The sequence below is a fragment of the Vipera berus genome (assembly GCF_964194415.1).
Source record: "Vipera berus genome assembly, chromosome: Z".
NCBI lineage: Eukaryota > Metazoa > Chordata > Lepidosauria > Squamata > Viperidae > Vipera > Vipera berus.
This window is the reverse complement of record NC_138205.1, coordinates 25090787-25115278: the sequence shown is the minus strand read 5'-3', so window position 1 is coordinate 25115278 and position 24492 is coordinate 25090787. Positions and strand designations below refer to the sequence as shown.

Here is a 24492-nt window from a genome sequence, read left to right as displayed (position 1 = left end):
AGCAATGTTAATGTTTAACAGTCACAATAATACCAAGAACAGCACACCACAGGATACTCAATAGAGTGATGGTGCAAATTTCAGAAGATTCATCATATAAGTCTGGACTAAAATTTTCCATGCCCACCCATGCATGTATTTTGGTGGCTTGTGGGAAGATAGAGATATATATCTATGTTAAATGCTTGTTAACTATTTAGATTACTTTGCTAGGCCCCAAACATGGGACAAATCTTTATTTCCTGTTTCAGCCTAACCGAAGGCCATCGACAGGCAGTAGTCACAATAGTGACAGCTCATATTTGTGTAATATATATATATATATATATATATATATATATATATATATATATATATATATATATATATATATATATATATATATATATGTTTCAAATGTTAACTATTTAGATTACCTTGCTAGGCCCCAAACATGGGGCAAATCTTTGTTTCCTGTTTTCAGCCTATCTTGAAGGCTATCAAACAGGCAGTAGTCACACCGGACAATTCATATATTTGTGTAAATTACTAACAAAGAATTAAAGGGAAACTGAGATGCATTTCTGACTCCTTAGTCGTCCTCAGTCAGCTATACCCTTCTGAGATTCGAACCTGGGCTGATTGCACTGCCTTGTATGCATAATAATCCTTAACTACTTTAAGACTCGAAAGTTGGACCATAAAAAAGGCTGAGCGCCAAATAATTGAGGCCTTTGAACTATGGTGCTGGAGAAGACTCCTACGAGTTCCTTGGACTGCAAGACGATCAAACCGGTCAGTCCTAGTAGAGATCAACACTGACTGCTCTTTAGAAGGCCAGATCCTGAAGCTAAAACTCAAATACTTTGGCCACCTAGTGAGAAGGAAGGACTCACTGGAGAAGAGCCTAATGCTGGGAAATATTGAGGGCAAGAGAAGAAGGGGACGACAGAGAATGAGGTGGCTAGATGGAGTCACTGAAGCAGTAGGCGTGAGCTTAAATGGACTCCAGAAGATGGTAGAGGACAGGAAAGCCTGGAGGAACGTTGTCCATAGTGTCACAATGGGTCAGACACGACTTCGCAACTAACAACAACAACTTTAAGACTTATCAAGGATAAGATGCCTGGAATTACATACAAATATTTTAAACAAAGAAAAAAACCCACAAGGCTACATATTACCATTGTAATTTTATAAATTTCAGACTAAAAAGCCCTGAAAAATGCTTAATCAGTTCCATTAAATTGCCAACCGATATGCCTAAGAAAAAGACAATTCAATAATTGTTTAACTCAACTATTGAAAATGAAAAGTTCCAAAAAAGGGTCTAGTAATTTAAAATATTTATTAAAGTACACAAATATGAGAAATTCTGGGCAAAATTGAAAAATATAATGTGGATCAACTTTCAGAATGCAACTTTGTTCCACATTGTATAGAATAGTGCATTCAGGCCTAGTGGAACCACAAAGAAAAACATGGAAATTGCTATAAAAGCCAGTATAAAATTTATATTTAAAGAAATCCATACATAGACCAGAACAATATCAATCTGTATATTTCCTCTACTTCTGTAATAAAATATAATTAAAAATGAATATACATTTCTCCTTTAAAGAAACAGAAGTAGGAAATGTTACAACACATACAGCTGCTAGATGCTAATTTGAGATAATAAACTGGGGGAGGAACAAAACTCTTTTATTCAATGTTAACATAAATGAGTGTCCTATCCATTACCTTTATGTGTCATCAATAGTAACCCATTCACTTTTTCTTACCATTTTGTCTCACAGATATTATAAAGTCTATTTTAAAGTGGCAGCATTTGGGTAGAAGTAATTTTCTTTATTAGTAATTCTTTGTCTCTATCCCTTAGACCAATGGTTCTCAACAGGTGGTCTGGGGATCCCTGGGGGATCCTCAAAGGCTTGAAGAAACGTTATGATTTAAATCTTGAGTTAAATCTTGATGGCTCATGGCCATAGTCTGTGGCCACAAAAGACATTTGAAGGGGTGTTTGGTGAAGGAAGGTTGAGATTCAGTGTCTTAGATCAGCTGAGATCTAAGTCTATTTGGGACCCCTTTTTCAGGCTTTGAGTCTCTTTGATTTGTAGAATGTGGTTCCTTCGCCTTCAGGTGACTTCATGCTCCTACAAACCATTTGTGATTAGTCAAAAGAACTCATTGTTCTTTTTGGATTTGCAAGATTTGGATTCAATCTTAAACCTGTAATCTTTTGGCCATCTTCTCTGAAACTCAACCTGAATCACTCCAGGTGACTTCAAATCTCTCAAACCAAATCCCTTTAGCAGCTTAAAACTACCCATTCCTTTTCAGAATCATTAGCCAATGTGCTTCTACTGAAAACTAAAAAGAACAGAGTACCTGTGATGACTATTACAAAGCAATGTGTAACAGCAGGCTGTCACACTTTTTTGTTGTTGTTGATTTATAGCTATTCCACACCTTTTATCTCCATTGCACATATAAAAAGTAAATTGAAGAGCAAAAGTAAGATGTATATTTTCATACTTTTACCAATAAAATGTTTATTATTCTTTGGGCAAAATAAAATAGCCTCATACACTGTAGTTTGTTAAATATTAAAATAATATATTTATGTATCATCAGTGTCATACAAATTTCTGTATAGCATATTATCTGAACTGATTCTTTAAGTGATTTTTTAAAGTGAAAATTTATGATATCTGTGTATATGATTACTTACAGACATATATAACTTCAGATTGATAACTCTTATCTTTTCCTAAATTATTCATTAGATAGAAATGAATTAAAATTAAAAAGATTAAGAATGTCAAAGAAAGTTGAGAATTATCATATGCCAATAATAAACAATTGGTGGGAACATATAATTAAAAAAGGAATAAAAATGAGCAGGTTAAAATATTGTGGGAGTCTGAATACAAATTGATGGTACATGCTGGGTTTAATTGCCATTGAAAAGAAGAAAGTTTTCATAATTGTTGCACCATACCAAAGAATTAAGAAAGCCAGCATAAAATTTATATTTAAAGAAATACATCTATATACAGGAACATAATCTGATATTTTTCCATTCATGTCTACAATGTAATATAAACAATAACACATGGATTCATTTGTCCTTTAGAAAAAAGTATATTAAATTTAACAGCACAGTTAGCATTCAGCTGTATTACTTTATGTAGTATCACAATGATTTAATCCTAAATGCTGATTTGACACAATCATATTGTTAACTAGATTAATGTTTATTGAGTGTAAGCTGCCTAAAGCTGTAAACAAATGTTTTAAAACAACCAAAAAACAAGGCTACACAAGTACATAAAAGCATTGTAGGTTTTTTTTTCAATTTCATAAGGATATTAACTGATTCAGTTATTTTTTTTAAAAATCCCATTTATATCCCGCCCTTCTCCGAAGACTCAGGGCGGCTTACAATCTAAAGCACAAATCAATGTGCTTAGCAATAGCCTTCATTCTATGTATATGACTGCTTATTAGGGCTTTCGCCCCCCCCCAAGCGGCATTATTACAAAGTCAGCTTATTGCCCCCAACAATCTGGGTCCTCATTTTACCTACCTCGGAAGGATGGAAGGCTGAGTTCAACCTTGAGCCTGGTGGGACTTGAACCTGCACTAATTGCAGGCAGCTGGTGTTTATCAATTGATATTCATAGTAATAGGTGATTTTAAAGCATTTATTAAACTACACAAAACTGAGAAATTTGTGGCAGGTTCTTGAAAGAAATATTGATGATCAGTTTCCTGAATGCCATTTTGAGTTCTTTGTTCCTCATGCTGTAGATCAGTGGATTCATGACTGGTGGCAACACACAGTAAAACATAGAAATCAGGATATCTGATGTTGATGATGAGCTAGATATAGGTCTCAGGTATGCAAAATTACCACTTATCAGAAACAGACAAATGACTATGAGGTGAGGTAAGCAAGTAGAGAAGGCCTTATGCTTTCCTTGGGTAGATTGGATCCTCAGCACTGCTCTGAAGATCTGAACATAAGAAAAAGCAATTATAGCAAAATAAAAAAATGCTAAACTAGAACCAAAGATAAGAGCCCAGACTACTGCAACATATGAGTCAGAACAAGAGATCTTCAGCAGCTGAGGGATTTCACAAAAGAACTGATTGATGATTCTGGAACAGAAGTTCACTGCAACTAAGTTTCCTGTGTAAAGTATTGAATAGAAAAGGCCACCCATCCATGCACTGGTTGCCATTTGGATGCAGGCTTTTTTGCTCAGTACAGTCTCATAATGCAGTGGGCTGCAGATGGCTACATAACGATCATAGGCCATGACACCAAGGAGAAAGAAGTGAGACAGCATGAAGAAAACAAGGAAGAAAACTTGGCAGAGACATCCAGAGTAAGAAATGACTTCCATGTTCATCAAGGAATTCAGCATTGACTTGGGAACTGTGACAGAGATGGAGCCAAGATCTTGCAAAGACAGATTGACTAGAAAAAAATACATGGGTGAATGGAGCTGATGGCTATAAACAATGACAGTGATGATGATGAGATTTTCAATGAGGGCTACCATATAAATTATTGAAAAGACAACAAAGTGGACTATTCGTAGCTCCTCAGTATCAGGGAATCCATGCAGAAGGAATTCACTGACTCTCGATTTATTTTCCATTCTTCTTTTTAGACTTCAGAACTTGTAACAGGAGATCAAACATAAGATCCCTTTCTTGTGTACCTGTGGCAGTAGTCAAGAGGGAATTAAATGCTGTTCAAAGAGGTTTTTTTAATCTGAGAGTGCTAATTTAAAAGCAGAGGTTTATCTATAGGATACTTGTCATTATCCTCAGGAGGGTGATTTCTCAAAAGTCTAGTTTACGTTAGAGATGTAAGTTCATGTAGTTGTGGGAAAATATGTTTAGAGTTTTATTCATGTTTCTTTTTGTATATATAGTCTATTTTCTTCTTTGCACAAAGAGATTTCTTAGTAAGAAATGAAGTGAAATAAAATAGAAAAGGATAACAAAGAAAACAGTAAAAAGATGACAATTACCAATCTGAAGCTATGTATGTATGTAGATAGGTAGATAGATATCAGAATGTGAATGTTTACATCTATGTAAGCCACTGCAAAATCCATTGCAAAAGACAAACTAGAAACAAAAAATAAAACAAGCAAGAAAATGGTAAGAGAACAACTGTCTGAGCTTGATAAATATAAATCACCGGGACCCGACAGATTAGATCACAGAATTCTGAAGGAGCTGGCAGATGTTATCTCAGAGCCATTACACCATATCTTTCAAAAATCCTGGAGCACTGGAGAAATACCTGAGGGTTGGAAAAGAGCTGATGTGGTTCCCATCTTCAAGAAAGGGGAAAAAACAACCAGACCCAAGAAACTACAGACCAATCAGTCTAACATCAATATCTGGGATAAATCCTGAAAAAGATAATCAAAAAACAGATCTGTGAACAACTAGAAGCAAACAAAATTATAACTAGTAGCCAGCACGGGTTTGTCAAAAACAGATCATGCAAAACCAACCTTATTTCATTCTTTGATAAAGTGACTAAACTAATTGACCAGTGAAATACTGTGGACATAGTATACTTAGACTTCAGTAAGGCATTTGGTAAAGTAGACCACAACCTACTTCTTGGTAAGCTAGAAAAAGATGAAATAGACAACATCACCACCAGATGGATATGTAGCTGGCTGACAAACTGTACTCAATGAGTAGTCCTCAACAGCACTACATCCACATGGAGAGATGTAAGCAGTGGGGTACCACAAGTTTCCATCTTAGGCCCAGTACTCTTCAATATCTTCATAAATGACTTAGATGAGGGAATTGAAGGGGAACTCTGATTTTTTCTCTGATTTTTTTAATTATTGTGTGTTTTGCTTGAACTTGATCCCCATCTCTGCAATATATATATTCTGCCTGTCTTCATATTTTCCCTCAATAAGATGGACATTTTTCAGAGAAAACAATTGATTGTCCCCATTTCCCCTCAATAATCTGACCTGAAAACTGACTGAAAGGGGTCCAGTTAATCCAAAAATCTTTGGAGCTGTAAGGCAACCACTTTTTCCACTGTCTTCCCTTGAAAGGAAAGGTGGGAAATTGAACAAAAAATGTTCAAACAGGTTGAGGCAACTGATCATTTCCTGAGGAGGGGGTGGACCAAGACATCCTTAAATGGTGTCAGAAATGCCCTATTTTGTAGCACTATGTTAATCACCACCTTGACCCACCTGTCCAGAAAGTTTTCACTAACCAGGAGGGATAAGTATCTAATAAGTAAGTAGTTGCCTTGACAGCCCCAAGGACCTTTTTCACTTCCTCAGGACTTCCTTTAGTCTAACAGGACTAAACCAGATAATCAGGCAAGTCTATTCTCCAAACATCTCCAATGGAAGTGTTCCACCCTTGAACTTAAATTGAAAACAGACCCTAGTGAAATTATCCATCAAGTGTTCAACAAATTTCTTTGCACACCCCTGTAATCCATTGGGAGTTTGGGGAGTGATGGGCCAGAAGACATCTAACAGGTGCAATCCTGTCCAGGGCCTCAGCTGCTTTATGATTCCAGTTTGTGACCAAAGACTCCACAAGGCTGCATAGGATAACCCCCCAGGATATCCCCAGCTCTTTTTGGAACTGAAGCAGGTCCATTAGTTGCTGAGACTGGGACATTCAAATAAGTCCTGCCTGCTGGCAGAGAGGGCCAGCACTGGAAAATTTAAGAGCCATGAGGGCATGATCTGACCAAGGGTTCCCCAAGATCTGATCCCCAAATCTCTCATCAGTTCATGTTGCCACTGCTTCAACAAGAAAATCATATCTGGAGTGTGACCATTGTCCTGCATCAAGTCTTAGATGACCTAAGATAGGTCCATGGCTTCCATAGTGGGCATGAATTCCCAGGCCATCTGGGATGACAGATGGAAGTCCCTAATGTTCTTAAGGCTGGGGAAGTCCACCTCCTGCCCTGAATGGCCTCCAACAGATCATGTGAGGTGGTTGCTATGCAACACAGAGGCTGGTACAGCAGCAATACTCCCAACTAACCCTGTGTGACCAACTTTAGGATTACGATCTCACACCCCAAAACATGTGAAGCATGAAGGCCAAAAGAGATTCCTGGATAACAATATCCATTCCAGCTCTTTGCTGGTGCTAGATCCTAAGCCTGCTGGACACATTTCTGAGAGTAGAAATGAGCCAGGTCACAGTGATGCATGCTAGTTCAGTTTGTTCCTGTCAGATGCAAGAATTCAGGAGCTGGACAGAGTTCAAAGGCACTGCAAGTTTATTCTGTGCTATATACTATATAGCTATATACAAGAATTTGAATTACTAATGGTCAGTGCAAATTGGCACCAGCTAAGAGTCAAAGGATTTCAAGGGGAGCTGTACTTAAGTCTATTTCAGGGGGGGAGGAGTGTTGTGGCAGTACGACTCATCCTTTGGGGGCTCCCAAAGGATTGTCGCTTCTCAGCTGTTTGGGGGGGGGGGTCCGCCTGGGTTCCAGAGGGACCAGAGCCATAGGGATGGTGAAGAAGGGAAGCATAGTTTGGCAGCACAGAAGGGATCACAACCTTCTGGAGAGTTGATAGAAGCTTCCTGGACCAGCAGCTGTCAGACAGCCATTGCAAACCATCACAAGTGGGGGCGGTCGCTTGGAAGAATCAGAAACCAAAATTGGAGGATTTCCTGGGTGAGATGACTAAGAGACTATAAAAGGGGGAAAAAACTTCTTTCTTAAATGCTGGAAATTGTGGGGAGGAAATAAGAACAATTTGAAGTCGTGGAGAAAGTGGGGGAGCGGGCTTTTAAGCTGCTCCTCTTCCAGAACTGTAGCGGCAGAAAAAAGCGGAAGGCAAAAGAAGGCAATAAATCAATGTAAAAACATTTGAAAAATCTACTGAAAATAAATGGATTGATGGAACTGATTTGAGAGTAAATGACTCCTGGAGGTGTAGATTGTTTATTTTAAGTGAGTTGCCTCTTTATTTGCTATTTTCTTTGCAATTTTCTTCTTATGATACCACTTCTTCAGATGATACCACTCTAATGGCAGAAAGTGCAGAGGAGCTAAAGAGCCGCTTGTTGCGAGTGAAGAAGAAAAGTGCAAAAGTTGGGTTGAAACTAAACATTAAGAAAACCAAGATCATGGCATCCGGCCCTCTCAATTCCTGGCAAATAGATGGGGAAGAAATGGAGGTAGTGACAGATTTTATTTTCCTGGCTCCAAGATTACCACAGATGGGGATTGCAGCCAAGAAATTAAAAAAATGCTTGCTCCCGGGGAGGAAAGCCATGGCAAATCTAGACAGCACACTAAAATTCAGACACATCACCCTGCCAACAAAAGTGCGTATAGTCAAGGCTATGGTCTTCCCAGTTGCAATGTATGGCAGTGAAAGTTGGACCATAGGAAAGGCTGAGTGCCAAAGAATTGAAGCCTTTGAACTATGGTGCTAGAGAAGACTCAAGCGAGTCCCTTGGACTGCAAGGAGATCAAACCGGTCAATCCTAGAGGAGGTCAACCCTGACTGCTCTTTGAAAGACCAGATCCTGAAGTTGAAACTCAAATGAGAAGGAAGGACTCACTGGAGAAGAGCCTAATGCTGGGAAAGTTTGAGAGCAAGAGAAGAAGGGGACGACAGAGAATGAGGTGGCTGGATGGAGTCACTGAAGCAGTAGGCGTGAGCCTAAATGGACTCCAGATGATGGTAGAGGACAGGAAGGCCTGGAGGAATGTTGTCCATGGGGTCACGGTGGGTCAGACATGACTTTGCAACTAACAACAACAACCTTTGAAGCTGCAGTGCCATCTACTGTAGAGGCACCTGGGTGTTAGTAGACTTGGTAGACTTACTAAATAAATAAAGGAGATGACTAAGTGACCAGGAACAACACCTGCTGAACTTACTGATAAGCAGTTAGACATTTATTACATTTATTACAGAGACTGTTTCTTGTTTTGGTGAATGGTGGTTTGTTTCTCTTTGGAGGCTTTATTTTTGATCTCCCCTTTTTTGGGATTAAGACACAAAGAGCCTGAAACAAAGAAGTGTAACCTGTATGGATTTTCCCCCTTTTTTATCCATGCTTAAGTATATTTGGCTTTTTCCTTTTCATTTTTTTTTATCTTCCCTTCTTCCTCCTTTTTTCCTGCCTTTGGATTTTTGATATGGGATATTTTTCTTATTTTTGTTTCCTTTCTCTTCTTCTTGGAGCACATTTGCAATATAATATTTCATTGATATTTGGATTATAAATCATTGGAGGAAGAAGAATACAACACATTTACCAACAGCCGCCTCAACATCACAGAGTCCTGTGGTGCAGAAAACACTGAACATTACAACACAGCAAGATAAATCCAACATGGAATTGAAAAACATGATACAAGTACTACATACAGACTTCAAGGAAGGGATAGGCAAACTAGAAGAGGAACTAAAAGAGGTCAAAGATCTGATGGAAAAAAAAGTGAACAAAGACTGCAACAAGCAGAAGAAAAAATTGAATCAACAGATAAGAGAGTAGAGGAGATGGATAACCAACTTACATTAACAGATATAGGAATCAGGAAAAAATGATTATATCTCTAGAGATGGATAGAGCTGATTATTACTTAAGATTCCAAAATGTTGAAGAAGAAAAGGGAGAGAACATAGGAGATGTGATGGCAGAAATATTAGCAGAAACATTGGAGGAAAGCAAGGAAAAGTTAATTAATGATAAAGACGAGATATTTGCAATACATACTAGATATGCAATGAGAAATAACCTCCCTAGAGAGGTTCATATAAGATTTACTTAAAAAAAGTATTAAGGGCAGATATACTACAGAAGCTGAGAAATGCCACAATAAAATATAAAGGAAAAGAGATAGTGATATTAAAACAAATTCCAAGAAGAATGAGAGACTTGAGAAAGGAGTATTGACAAAATGCTTAATTAAAAAAGGGATAAATTTTAGATGGTTAATACCCGAAGGAATAATGGTAAATTGGCAAGAACAGAGACGTAGACTGGACACATTAGAGAAAGCAGAACTTTTTTATTATCACTACTTTGGGCAGCAAGAAGAAGAAAGGCTGAGAGGGGAAAGAGAAATTAGACATCAGGAAGATGAGACAGAGAAGCAACGGAGTGAATATAGCAAAGAAAAGGAGGAAAGGGCATTGAGAGAAGGGGCAAGAGCAAAAGAGGCAAAAGAGCAAAGAGAGATGTGAATGATGAGATCAGCCAAAACTTTAAACACATAATCATGGAAGAACAGATAAAAGCAATTTCGAGAAATATAAATTTGGCCATAAACTAAATTTGGCCCTAAAAAGGAAAAGAACACTAAATAAACTGGGGAAATTAAAAATGGACATAATTTATTTGCAAGAAGTTCATATTAGGAAACAACATAAAAATCTATTAGAATATCCAACATTGGGAGAATTATATACTTCACTTGCAGATCAAAGTAAAAGAGGTGTGGCATTATATTTTCAGAAAGCAATACAAACTACATTGATATATTCAGACAAAGAAGGACAAATCTTAATGGTGGAAGTAATTATGAATTGTAAAAAAAATCATTATTGCTCCAAATGAAAACCAGGAAAATTTTTATTAAAAATTACACAAGAAAATAATAGAATTGGAATATGAAAGCATATGTATGATTGGAGATTTTAATGCTATTGTAAAGGCTGAGCTGGATTATAATATGAAAAAACAAACAAACAAACAAACAAACAAGACCCTAAGGAGAACATTTCCAAAATCTTTTCATAATATGGTGGATGAATTAAATATATTAGATATTTGGAGAGAAAAATATCCGGAAAAGAAGCAATATACGTTCTACTCTAGCAGACACCTGTCCTGGTCGAGAATAGATATGATATGGATGTCTACAGACCTATTTACAAATATACAAAATATAGCCATAGAAATAAGCACATGGGCAAATCACAACCCAGTTACAATCATATGGAAAGGACAAAAAAAGAGAACAAGGTGGACATTAAACCAAACTGTATTGAATGAAAAAGACTTTCAGCAATATATGGAAAAAGAAATGACTTTTTTTCAAGGAAAACAAAAAAGAAGACACTTCACTTCAAAATGTTTTGGACATGGCGAAAGCGTGCATGAGAGGACTTGCTATGACTTATTTGGGAAAAAAGAACAAACAGAAAAGACAAAATAAGAAATAACTGGAGGAAGAATATAAGACACTTGAGAAAGAATTACAGAAAGATACAAAAAACAAAAAGATTGAAAGTTTAATGGAGTTGAACAAACATAAAATAAACTTAATAGAAAATGAAGAAGTGGCAATGAAAATAAAGGCAGCCAAACAAACTTTTTTTGAACATGCAAATAAATCAGGGAGATGGTTGATATATAAAATTAAAAAGAAGAAAGAGAAGAGATGGTTTAAACAACTGGAAGATGCTGAGGGGATTTTACAACATCAGAATGAAGAAAAGAAAAAAAATAGCTTTGGAATATTATATAAGCAACAAACAGTTCCAGGTGATAGGATAAAACAATTCTTGGAAGAAACAGAGATACCTAAAATACTGGAGAAATTCAAAAAGCTATTAGAAGGGAAAATAACAATGATGGAATTAACAGAATCAATTAAAAGACAAAAAAATGGCAAAACACCAGGACCGGATGGATTACCAGCATTACTGTACAAGACATTGCAGGAAACACTAGACAATGTAATGTTGGAACTCTATAATGAACTTCTTTCTGAAGCTAAGATACCAGATTTGTGGTCCAAAGCACTTATTACCCTGATATCAAAGGAAGAAACGGAAATGCAGAAAATAAAGAACTATAGACCAATTTCCCTACTGAATGTGGACTATAAAATATTTGCATCAATAATGGCAGAAAGACTTAAAAAGTTTTTAAATGAATTTATACAGTCGGATCAAAATGGTTTTCTACCTAAAAGACAGATTAGAGACAATATGTGAATTGTATTGAACACATTAGAATATTATGAAACATACTCAGGAAAAACAGAGGGCGTTGATGTTCCTGGATTATCAGAAAGCATTTGACAATGTGAACTGGCAATTTATAATAAGGCAATTACAGACTATTGGTTTTGGGGAGAAATTTATAAATGTAATCAAAACAATTTATAATAAGCAATTAGCCAAAATAATGATAAATGGAGACCTGACTGAGAAGATTAATATTATGAAGGGAACAAGACAGGGATGTCCTCTATCTCCACTATTGTTTGTTTTGACATTAGAGGTACTAAATATAACTATAAGACAGAATAATGACATAAAAGGTATGAAAATTAAGAGGGAAGAATAGAAGCTACACGCATTTGCAGATGATTTAGTATTTATCTTGGAGGAACCATTAGAGACAGGACCTGAATTAATAGAACAAATAGAAAAATATGGTGAAGTAGCGGGGTTGAAGATTAATAAAGATAAAACAAAAATGCTAGTGAAAAATATTACTGAAAAACAAAAAAAAATGAATTCATGGGAAAGCTAGATATACAGATTGTAAAGAAGGTAAAATATCTGGAGATCTACCTGACAGCAATGTTATGTACTGGGCTCTTGTGAAACACCATGTGGGTTGCTGGAGCAGCTAATGGCTCTCCAGCAACCCAGACTAGCTGTCTCCTGTCCTGCAATTGGCTAGCCCCAGGCAGCAAGAGTGGGTTCAAACCTATTGGCTGCCACCTAGGGGCTAGACTATATATTGCAGTTAGTGGCAGACATTTCCGTAGTACAGTTCCAGCATGAAAAAAACAATGAGTTATCCTGTACTCTGTTCTGCGTCTTTATTCCTGCACCAAAGAACCCGCTATTTAACAGTGGCGACGAGGATGGGATCCTGCTTCACTGAATAAAGAGCTGAAGTCTTCGAGGGAAAGGCAGAACATGCCGGAGGGAAGAGGCATTTTCCCCCTCTTCTCTCAAGGTCAGCTAGCAACTACGATAGCGACCTCATGCTCAGTGGACTCATTCCCTGAGCCTGAAACAGGATCCGGAAGAACGCAGGAACCAGAAAGAAAGAATTGCGAAGGTTGGCAAACTGTGAGAATTCGACGTGAAACACCCGGAGGAATGGCCATCATATCTATCGCAAGTATAAAACTACCTCAGAGCCAATCAAATCACGGAAGAAGGACTGAAGGCTGCAATGCTATTCTGCATGTGCAGCCCAGCTACCTTTGATTTAGCCGAGAACCTTTTCATGCCGACACCAATCGAAGTGGTCTCTTACGCAGATCTCAAAAAGAGGCTAACCGGGCACTTCCAGCCCAGGATGTCTGAGATGGCTTGATGGTTCAAGTTCGACCAAAGAGTGCAGCTTCCTAGGGAGTCAGTGCTGGAGTTCATAGTGGGCCTAAGGCAGACTGCACGCCTATGCAAGTTTTCAAATTTAGAAGAGCGACTACAAGACCGGCTCGTCTGCGGCCTACGGGACAGAATGCTATATATAACGGCTCTCCAGCAACCCAGACTACAAGTCTCCTGTGCTGCAATTGGCTATCTCCAGGCGGCAATGGTTGATTCAAACCTATTGGCTGCCACCTAGGAGCTAGACTATATATTGTGGCTAGTGGCAGACATTTCCCCAATACAGTTCCAGCACGAAATAAACAATGAGTTATCCTGTACTCTGTTCCGCGTCTTCATTCCTGCACCAAAGAACCTGCTATTTAACAGCAAGATGTACAACAATTAAAGAGGATAATTATGACAAATTGAAAAGACAAATCAAAGTAGATTTGGATAAATGGAAAAATGTACAACTATCATTAATGGGAAGGAATGTGATAATCGAAATGAATATACCACCACGATTATTGTTTTTGTTTTCAACAATACCAATAAGATTGGAAAAGAAATGTTTTGAGGGGCTTAATAAAATAATTCTGAAGTATATTTGGCAGAGAAAAAAAGCAAGGATTAATTTAAAAATGTTACAAGATATAAGACCCAGAGGTGGATTTGGTCTACCTAATTGGGAATTATATTATCAGGCTGCAGCATTATCATGGATGAGAGAATGGATCTTACTGAGGAACACAAGATTACTGACATTAGAGGGACATGATTTGCAGTTGGGATGGCATGCTTTTATATGGTATGGAAAAACAGGATACATAGCTTTTTCCAGAGACATCATATAAGGAATTATTTATGTGTGGTTTGGGAGAAAATAAAGAGAAATCATTATTTGAAGATTCAAAATTGGCTCTCAACTATGGAAGTGCTAATACACCCCAATACATTTAATATGGGAAATATTATAAGATATAAAGACTTACTAACAGATGTGGGGGAGCTGAAAGCCAAACAACAGTTAGAGGAACAAGGAATAAAGATGGATTGGTACATGAGAATGCAAATACAATCTAGATATGAAAAAGATGTTAAAATAGATGGTTTTAACTTCGGGACAACAGAGTTAGATGAAATACTCATGGGAACTGAAGAAAAATGAATAAAAATGTATAGTTACTTACTACATGTGGAGTTAGAGGAGGAACAAGTGAAAGAGACTGATAAAATGGATAAGAAATTTTGGATATACGAAATTTGGGGGAAATTTTATGATTGGATGAAAAGAGAATATGGTTATGAAATTTGGGGAAAATTTTATGATTGGGTGAAAAGAGAATATGGTTAAAAGATAGCTAACACTAATTTAGATGGAAGAAAAATGAGGAGATAAGGAGGGAGACCCAGGCGACCCAGTATTGAAAAACCGGAGGTCATATAAATGTTTTTAGAAGTATATACCGAGAAGGTCAGATTAATAGAAGTATTAATGTAATAGTAAATTAATCTTATTCTATCTAATATAGATATTGAAAATCTAGGGAGAGGAGTTGCTCGGACATTACCCCTGAATTGTATCTGAAGAGGAACGAGAGGGAAGAAAGGAGAGGAGAGAGGGAAAAGAGTACAGGAGGGGGGAAGGAAGTAGGAAGTATTTGTTGATATGTATGGGGGAGAGTTGCAAAAAAAAGGATCCAAGGGATCCGGAATGACTTGGGGGAGTTCGATCTGGACAGCAGTCCAGACCATCAGACGGTTGTGGAAAGGGGAGTAGGGGTTTGCGGGTGGACTCAGCACTGAGTGAGGAGGGTCTTCCTATCCCAATGGTGATTGGGAGGGGCAGAGAGTGTGGGAGCAGAGGGCTTCATCGTAATTGGGGAATGGACCGCCGCTGTCTTCAAGCGGTCACCTGTTCCTGCCCTCATTGCTCTTCTCGCTCCCCTGGGGGCATAGGATTGCAGGACCCTGGGCTCAGGCTGGTTTATTTTAATGCCAGGTCCATGGTGAACAAGGCCCCCCTCATACATGATCTTATCGAGAAGGAGAACGCGGACCTGGCCTGCATCACGGAGACCTGGTTGGGCCAAGAGGGAGGTGTCCCTCTCTCGGAATTATGATTATGTACCTGTCTCCCAGCTGCATGTCATCGGCCCTGCCCAAGCTCCTCGATGTCTTGCCTGGGTTGTTGAGAGTGTTGTAGCGCCTCAGTTCCTGCAATTCCTGGATGAAGCGGACTATCTGGACCCGTACCAGTCCGGTGTCAGGCCCGGCTACAGCACGGAAATAGAATTGGTCGCACTGGTTGATGATATCTGGTGGGCCGGGGACAGGGGCTGTTCCTCTGTCCTGGTCCTACTTGACCTCTCAGCAGCTTTTGATACCATCAACCATGGTATCTTGCTGTGACGGCTCGAGGGTTTGGGAGTGGGAGGCACTGTTTTACAGTGGTTCTCCTCCTACCTCTCGGGCCGTTTGCAGTTTCTATCGGCAGGGGGACAGAGATCTACCCTGAGGCCCCTCTTTTGTGGGGTGCCTCAGGGGTCGGTTCTCTCCCCCCTCCTGTTTAACATCTATATGAAGCCATTGGGTGAGATCATCCATGGCTTTGGGGTGAGGTATCACCAATATGCGGATGATACCCAGCTGTTCACCTCCACCCCTAGCCAACGCAGTGATGCCCTTGATGTGATGTCCCAGTGCCTGGAGGCGGTGCAGGTCTGGATGGGAAGGAACAGGCTTAGGCTTAATTCACAGCTTAATTTGGAAGATCATCTAACGGCCATGACCAGGGGGGCCTTTGCACAGGTTCACCTAGTGCACCAGTTGTGCCCCTTTCTGGACTGAGATGCCCTATGCACGGTTACCCATGCCCTCGTCACTTCTCGCTTGGATTACTGCAATGCTCTTTACATGGGGCTGCCCTTGAAGTGCACCCGGAGGCTTCAGCTGGTGCAAAATGCGGCCATGCGGGTGCTTATGGGAGTATCTTGATACTCCCATGTTATACCACTCCTCCGTGAGCTGCATTGGCTTCCAGTTACCCTCTGGGTGTGATTCAAGGTGCTGGTAATAACCTTTAAAGCCCTACATGGCTTAGGCCCGGGGTACTTGCGAGACCACCTGCTGCCATTTTCAACCTCCCATCAGCTGCACGGTTTTTTTTTGTTCGTCAGAAAGTTCATTTCTAACTGTACATTTTCCCCTGCTCTCTGCACCTGTTGTGATAACTTATCTGGTAACCATAGTGAATCCCATATGACTAGCTATGTTATGGTTTCAGTCTGTTTAGTGCGCATGTCTAGAGAAAGTTCTGAGTTGTTATCTGTATTGATTTTTTTCATCTTTGCTGTTACTGTCTGTTACGTTTAGGATGTAGTGAGCTAGCTCTGTATAATATATATTTAGTTTTTATATTTTTTGTAAGTAAAAGGTATTTAGTAAGATTATGCATCGTGTTTTTCTTGCCTTCCTGCAAGTGTATCATGCATTCTCTGAAGCACGGTCCGTCGCCCTCTACAAAGGTGATTTTTACCTTGACATTTTGGTATCGAGGATGGTTTGATTTATGTTTTTGGAGATGCATGTTTCTGCGGCTGTTATCAGTTAGTTAGTGCTAGCGAGGCAGCGGTGATTAACTGCTGAAACATGTCAGGAAGGAAGCCACGGCTAAAAAGGAGTCTTTCTGTTGGGCATCTCCCTTCGACCTTAAGAACTCCGATAGCTTCGGCCACACGCCTTGGAGAAGACGCACCTGCTCCTGTCGACGATGCAAGGTCAGTCACTCTTTTTTCTACTTTTCCAAGCTCCCTGGCAGCTGCTTTTGGAAATGTTCACACTCCAGGGGCTCAAGATGAATTTCAAAGGCTTGGAGCGAAACCTAAAGTTCAGCCAAAGAAAATTCCTTCTGCTCCTTCAAGCCTCAAGCAAACTATGCGAGATAGGGCTATGCAAGGCTACTGTGAACAAATTGGGGTTTTTGAAAGGCGTTTGCAGCAGGCAAAGAAATATGTGTCAATGGTTCAGCAATATGAGAGGAATTATGAGCATGAACCGGCCATATTGCCACACCCACAAGGAGAAGCCATATTGCCTCCTTCTTCCCCAAAGCCAAAGTCACGCCCATCATTGAGTGTCATGCAAGATGATTGGGAACCGGAGGCTCCTATGTCACATGATTATGGGCTGTCCCAAAGGACATACAGAGCCACAGTGATGCCTGAAGCAAATGTTATAGCACCATCTACTGGTGAAGCTGCATTAAGACATGAATTGGAGCTCTCACTCTCGCAATTGTCTATGGAGGAGTCTTTGCTCAGAGATACAAGATTTCTGCCGTTATCTGAGGCTCCAGTCCCTGATGGTGCTAGGATTCCTGTTACTATTGCTTCTCCTGTTAATATTGCTTCTATGCAAGCTCCTCTACCTGGCAGAGCACAGCCATATTTAACCCACATGCAATTGCCACCGGGTTCTTATATGCGAAGGCCAGTGTCATCTGCAGATTATGCTACTGCACCAGCCCCAGCGCCAGCACCTCCTGCTGGCCAGGGTAGAATAGCAGCTCAAAGACAATCACAGCCAGCACCAAGACTGCCGGCAGCTTCAATGCAACTGCCGCATGTCCAGGCACAGACGCCACTGGTGCCCCCTGCAGGTTATGGTCGGATTGCACAACCTGCACAGCCAGTACCTCAATTGTATATTCCTCATCAAACACCTTCCATTGTACCACTGGCTGGTGACTCAAAATTAAAGAAGTCAGGACAGAATTACAGGGCATGGGTCAGTGAGGTTGGACTTTTGCTACGCAGAGAAGGTACTCAGATGATGGTGTTTAATCCTCCTGCCCAGCCATGGACTCCTGACATATGGGACTTGGATAATAGAGCATGCACAACATTATTGATGTCAATGGACACTGAATTGCAGCTCACGTTTTCACAAGATGCAACTGCCCAACAAATTTGGACTCAGTTAGAGGCATGTTATCGGCCTACATCAATTGAGTCTACATGTTTACTTTTGTCTGAGTTCCATGGTTCCAGATTAAAACCTGGTGAACATATTGGAGCACATTTGACTAAAATGAAAGGTATTAGAAAAGAACTGGGTGAAAAAGGCTATCCTATTGATGATTTTCAAATGATCAGCATTATCATCAATTCTTTGAATCATGAGTGGAAAGATGCAATTTCCAAGATCAATCAAGTGCCTATTGCTCCACGCACAGTGGATCATGTATGCAGGATCTTAGCCGAGGAAGAGGCAGTTATGCAAGCTGCGCCACATTTAAGGGAACCACCTGCATCAAGAGCTTCAGCGAGGCGTGCCTTCCGTGGAAGGACCTATGTTCCAAGGATGCCAAGATGCTACATCTGCAATCGTGTGGGACATGCCACCCGGGATTGTCCCCAGCGAGTTCCAGCGCCCGTCACATACCAGCCCAGAGGAACAGATTCCAGAGGAGGCAGAGGTAGAAGCGGACGACAAAGTCGTGGTCGTGGTTCCAGGCGTGATTCACAAGCTCCACTTGTCACATTGGTTGTGACCAACGATCCACAGCCTCAACCAGAGTACGACAGACGCCTACTTTGGACTTTGGACAGTGGAGCAGCATTACATGTTACCTACAGAAAAGAGCTTTACACTGAGATGCACGAGCCTGAACCTGAACTTCGTGAACTTTACTCTTTTTCCAATCATCCTGTTCAGGTCATGGGAAAAGGAACTGTCTACATTGAAGAGCTTGATGCTCTCATTCCAAATGTTTACTATGTTCCGTCTGCCAGTAGTAATTTGCTTAGTCAGAGTCATTTGTCTAGGTTTTCTCATTTTCAGGTCCATCATCTTGAAAAAGCAAGTTATATAGTTAAAGACGGAGATATTGTTGCTGAAACCATGTTGATTGGTGGTGTTTATTATTTAAAACCAAAGTCTAAGCAGCAAGAGCAGGCAAGTATACACGTTCCAAAAAGCACAGGCCCAGAGAGAGACGTCCCAGAGAGAGATCCTGTTGCTACTCCAAAGGTTCCTAATAATGATAAAAATACAAAAAAGACACAGGTTGCTCACAGCAAGCCTGGGGTTCCTAATAAAAATGCTAATGTTGAGAATTCACTAACAGGTAAACCTTTGCATTCCAGGTGTATCCATAAGTGGCACAGAAGATTGGGTCATGCCAGTTTCCGTGTTCTGAAGAAGATGCCAGAGTTCGCAAGAGGTTTGGATCTAAAGGGGTGTAAGGTGTTCTTGGACTGTGCTGTCTGCAAGAAAGCCAAATCCAAAGCAGCAGCAATTCCAAAACGCGCTACACGCCTGTCAACACGCATTTTTGATTTGGTACACACTGACATAGTTGGTCCTTTTGCACCAACACTTGGTTGTAAAAGATATTTCTTGACAATCGTTGATAATTATACTAGATATGGATATGTATATCCTATGAAAGAAAAATCTGAGACCTTTCAGATCTTTAAAGACTTTGCTAGTCTTGTCTATACCCAATTCGAGGTCAACATTGCCAGAATCCAGAGTGATCGCGGTGCTGAATTCATGTCTCAGCGTTTCCAGGACTGGATGCGTGAGAATGGGATAGTACATCAGACATCTGCTCCTTATACTCCAGCTGAAAATGGGGTGGCAGAACGCAGAAATGGGGTTTTGCAAACCATGATGTGTTGCCTCCTTGAAGATGCTAACCTCAGTCTTCCATACTGGGGTGAAGCTATCAAATATGCTAACCATATCATCAACCGTACTTGGAGTAGTGTGATAAATCAGACCCCTTATTTCATGTTGTATGGACACAAGCCTGATCTCTCCCATCTCCATATTTTTGGTTCCTATGCTATGGTGAATATTCCTTTAGCCCAAAGAAAGAAAGGGGGTCCTGCAGCAAAAAGGATGAGATTTATGGGCATTGATGATAATTCAAAATGGAGCAAATACATTGACTCTCATCATGTTATTGTGGTTTCATAATCTGCTATTTTTGAGGAAGATGCTGACTGGTCCAGGATTCATTCTAACGATCCTGGAGTTTATTTTCCTAGAGATGATGTTGCTGACGCCACGCAACCTGATGATCAAGATTCACAGGCGAATGTTCCTTCCACGAGTTCTTCTCAACCTACTGTTCCGTCTTCGCAAGCCGCTGATGTCGCCGCTGGCGACGATGAAGACGAGGACGACGCGGAAGAAGAATGGACGGTTGGCCCGAGACGTTCCAAGAGGTCCACAAAGGGAATCCCTCCAAAACGGTATTCGTGGCAAGTAACAAAAACACCTGTACCTTTGATTTGTAATGTTACACTTCCACCTGAGAAGTTCACACAGATCAAACATCTTCCTGAATCAGAACAAGATAAATGGTTTTAGGCAATGCAGGCTGAAATGGACAGTCTAAAGAAACTCCAAGTGTTTACGCCTGCAAGCCCTCCAGCAAACAAGAAAGTTATTGGTACTCGATGGGTCTACAGGATCAAAAAGAAGCCGAATGGTGAGCCGTTGTACAAGGCCAGACTCGTAGCTCAGGGTTTCGCTCAATGTTATCCTGAGGACTATACAAATACATACTCACCCACGGTGCGAACTGAAAGTGTGAAAATTGCTTTAGCCACTGCAACTATCCTTGGCCTGGAAGTTTTCCAGTTCGACGTTGAAACGGCTTATCTTCACGCTGATCTTGATGAAGACATCTACGTCAAAGGTCCTCCAGGTTTCAGACAGCAAGAAGGGGATACTTGGTTTCTACACAAAAGTCTTTATGGTCTGAAACAGTCTGGTTTAATGTGGTACTTATGTCTTTCTGACAAACTAAATTCAATGGGCTTTATTAAGTCCGAAACAGATGAATGCGTGTTTACCAAAAGATCCGGTAATAGGTATGAGATAATTCTTGTTTATGTCGATGATATTGTTTATATTGGTCCAAATAAGCAGATGAGTGAGGTTTTTGCTAAAGCTTTACAAAAGTTTTTCACATTGAAGTGTTTAGGATGTATTAACACTTATTTAGGTGTTCAAATTGCCAAAACTCAGAAGGGGTTTAGTCTCTCACAAGAAGAGAAGATTGAACAACTGTTACATCACTGTAACATGGAGGACGCTAAGCCTGTGAGTATACCCATGCAAACCGACTTTCACATTTTGGCACATGAACCAAGTCCTGAGTTCGAAGATCAAACACTATATCGCTCAGTCATTGGGTCGCTGCTGTATATTAGTAGTTGGACTAGACCCGACATTGCACTTAGTGTTAATCTTTTATCACGACACGTAGGCAAGGCAAAACAGTTTCATTGGACATGTGTTAAAAAGTTATTGAGGTATCTAAAACACACCAAAGACATGAAGTTGTTGTTGGAACCCACACATACTGACTATGCAGAGTTATGTTGTTTTGCAGATTCAGATTGGGCGAGTGATAAGAAGTCACGGAAAAGTACATCAGGTTACATGATGTTTTTAAATGGATGTCCTGTTTACTGGCATGTGCGTAAACAGAATTTTGTTTCTTGTTCCTCTACAGAAGCTGAGTATGCTTGTGTGTCTGATGCATGCAATTCTTTAACCTGGTTTGATGCTTTGGTCACAGATATCTGGACACATCCGATTCGACCGATTACAGTGATGGAAGATAATGAATCTGTGGTTTATATTTCTGAAACACGTTTTACAGGTTCAAGGTCCAGACACATTGACATCCGATATCAAAACATAAGGCAACTGGTGAAACAAGGTTTTGTGACATTACAGTATGTGCCTACACGTGATCAAATTGCTGACATGCTGAACAAACCACTTCCTACAGCCCAGCATGAGTATCTGCGTGAGAAGATGTGCCTTACTTGAGTCTTCACTTTGCTGACGAAAGAAGGGGAATGTCACTGCACGTTTTTTTTTGTTCGTCAGAAAGTTCATTTCTAACTGTACATTTTCCCCTGCTCTCTGCACCTGTTGTGATAACTTATCTGGTAACCATAGTGAATCCCATATGACTAGCTATGTTATGGTTTCAGTCTGTTTAGTGCGCATGTCTAGAGAAAGTTCTGAGTTGTTATCTGTATTGATTTTTTTCATCTTTGCTGTTACTGTCTGTTACGTTTAGGATGTAGTGAGCTAGCTCTGTATAATATATATTTAGTTTTTATATTTTTTGTAAGTAAAAGGTATTTAGTAAGATTATGCGTCGTGTTTTTCTTGCCTTCCTGCAAGTGTATCATGCATTCTCTGAAGCACGGTCCGTCGCCCTCTACAAAGGTGATTTTTACCTTGACATGGTTCACTCCCACAGAGTCGGCCTCCTCAGGGTGCCGTCGGCCAGGCAATGCCATCTGGCGACCCCCAGGGGGAGAGCCTTCTCTGTGGGCACGCCGACCCTCTAGAATGAACTACCTCTGGAGCTGTGGATGGCCCCTGACCTTCAGTCTTTCTGCCGTGACCTGAAGACTTGGTTATTCCAACAAGCGAGTCTGGACTATGTTTTTTAAATTTGTTTTTTTATTGAGTTAAATTGTCATGTATCTATTATTTATTTATTTATTTATTATTGGGACTTATATGCCGCCCTATCTCCCGAAGGACTCAGGGCGGCTAACAACAATAGCATACAATAACACAGAAGTTAAAATTAAAATTAACGGCCCCTGTAGAATAAATTAAAATTAAAATAAATTAAAATTAGAGTTAAAAATAAAAACATAATTAAAATATTCTTTTTAAAATTTTGTTTCTTAATTTTTTTGTTGTGAGCCACCCTGAGTCCTTAGGGAGAAGGACAGCATATAAACTCCTCCCCAGGGGGAGGGCCTTCTCTGTGGGAGCGCCAGCCCTGTGGAACCAGCTCCCCCATGAGCTTCGGATGGCCCCAGATCTCCAGTCCTTTCACCGCGGCCTCAAAACACTCCTTTTCCACCTGACTGACCTGGACTGACAGGGATTTTAATTATGTTTTTAATTTTTTTAACTCTAATTTTTAATTTATTTTAATTTTAATTTTAATTTATTGTACAGAGGCCTTTAATTTTAATTTTATCTTAACTTCTGTATTTATTGTATGTTATTGTTGTTAGCCGCCCTGAGTCCTTCGGGAGATAGGGCGGCATATAATTCCCAATAATAAATAATAAATAAATAAATAAATTCAATAAATTAAATTCAATTCAATTACTCAAGTGCTAGCTCTCAGGGTCAGCCAGAGTACTTGCTCTCTATATCCCCTCATTCATAAAATAACCCCTAACTTCTTCATTTAACAAATACAAAAGAAACTAGTTTAATAATGTGTGAATTGTCACAACCTGGGGAAATCAGGAGATTCAGGCAATTTAATTGAGTATACAATACTTTTGCAAGCTTAAGCTCTCTACAAGGGTCTTGTAGAGAATCTTGAACCTTGACTAATGGCCAAGGGAAAGGAGTGAGAAATAATAAAGGAATTCAAGATGGGCTGGACTTAGATCTCTTACAGGCATGCAGGGACTGATGACCTATGATGCACTTGAGCTCTCCCTATGGGTCAGCCTGGTCATCTCCTACATCACAGCTATTAATGATCAAGTATTTGTATTATACTCTTATTATTCTGAAGAAATAGACAGAGTATATTTGCAATTTATAGTAAATAGAGATGTGGGTTAGGGTTTTTAAATGATACAAAAAAAGGTTAGGAGATAGATTAATGCACATAATAGTAATTCATTGCTAGTTGTGTAAAAATAAATTTCAAACCTGTAGAAAGCCTTAATTTGATACATTCTTTGCTGTAACACCATGACATAACTCTATCAACTTAGAAAGAAATTAAAATTTGATGCTGAAAACAATCTAAGATTTTGCAAATCATGAAATTAAGTACAAATATCTGAAAACATATTTAGATTAGATAGATAGATGATGATGATGATGATAGATAGATAGATAGATAGATAGATAGATAGATAGATAGATAGATAGATAGATAGATAGATTCTCCACTATGTTTATATGTCATCATTAGAAATCCATTTTTTCTTACCATTTTCTTTCACTGATAAAATAAATCTATTTTAAAATGGACTAGATATTGACAAAATTTCCACCTGTCAATTGCAAAAGACCACTTTGCTTGGATCTGCAAATATGCTATACTGATATATTATGACAATAT

At 39.6% G+C, this 24492-nt stretch overlaps 1 protein-coding gene across 1 annotated transcript; it reads right to left on the bottom strand.

The window, feature by feature from the left end:
* Positions 1–3692: 3692 nt before the first annotated feature.
* LOC308678756 (olfactory receptor 14A16-like) lies at positions 3693–4652 on the bottom strand (the record flags this gene model as incomplete). The annotated part of the gene is made up of 1 exon (XM_081345988.1): positions 3693–4652. One exon carries the CDS (start codon positions 4650–4652, stop codon positions 3693–3695), a length of 960 nt encoding a protein of 319 aa, XP_081202114.1.
* Between the last annotated feature and the right edge of the window lie 19840 nt (positions 4653–24492).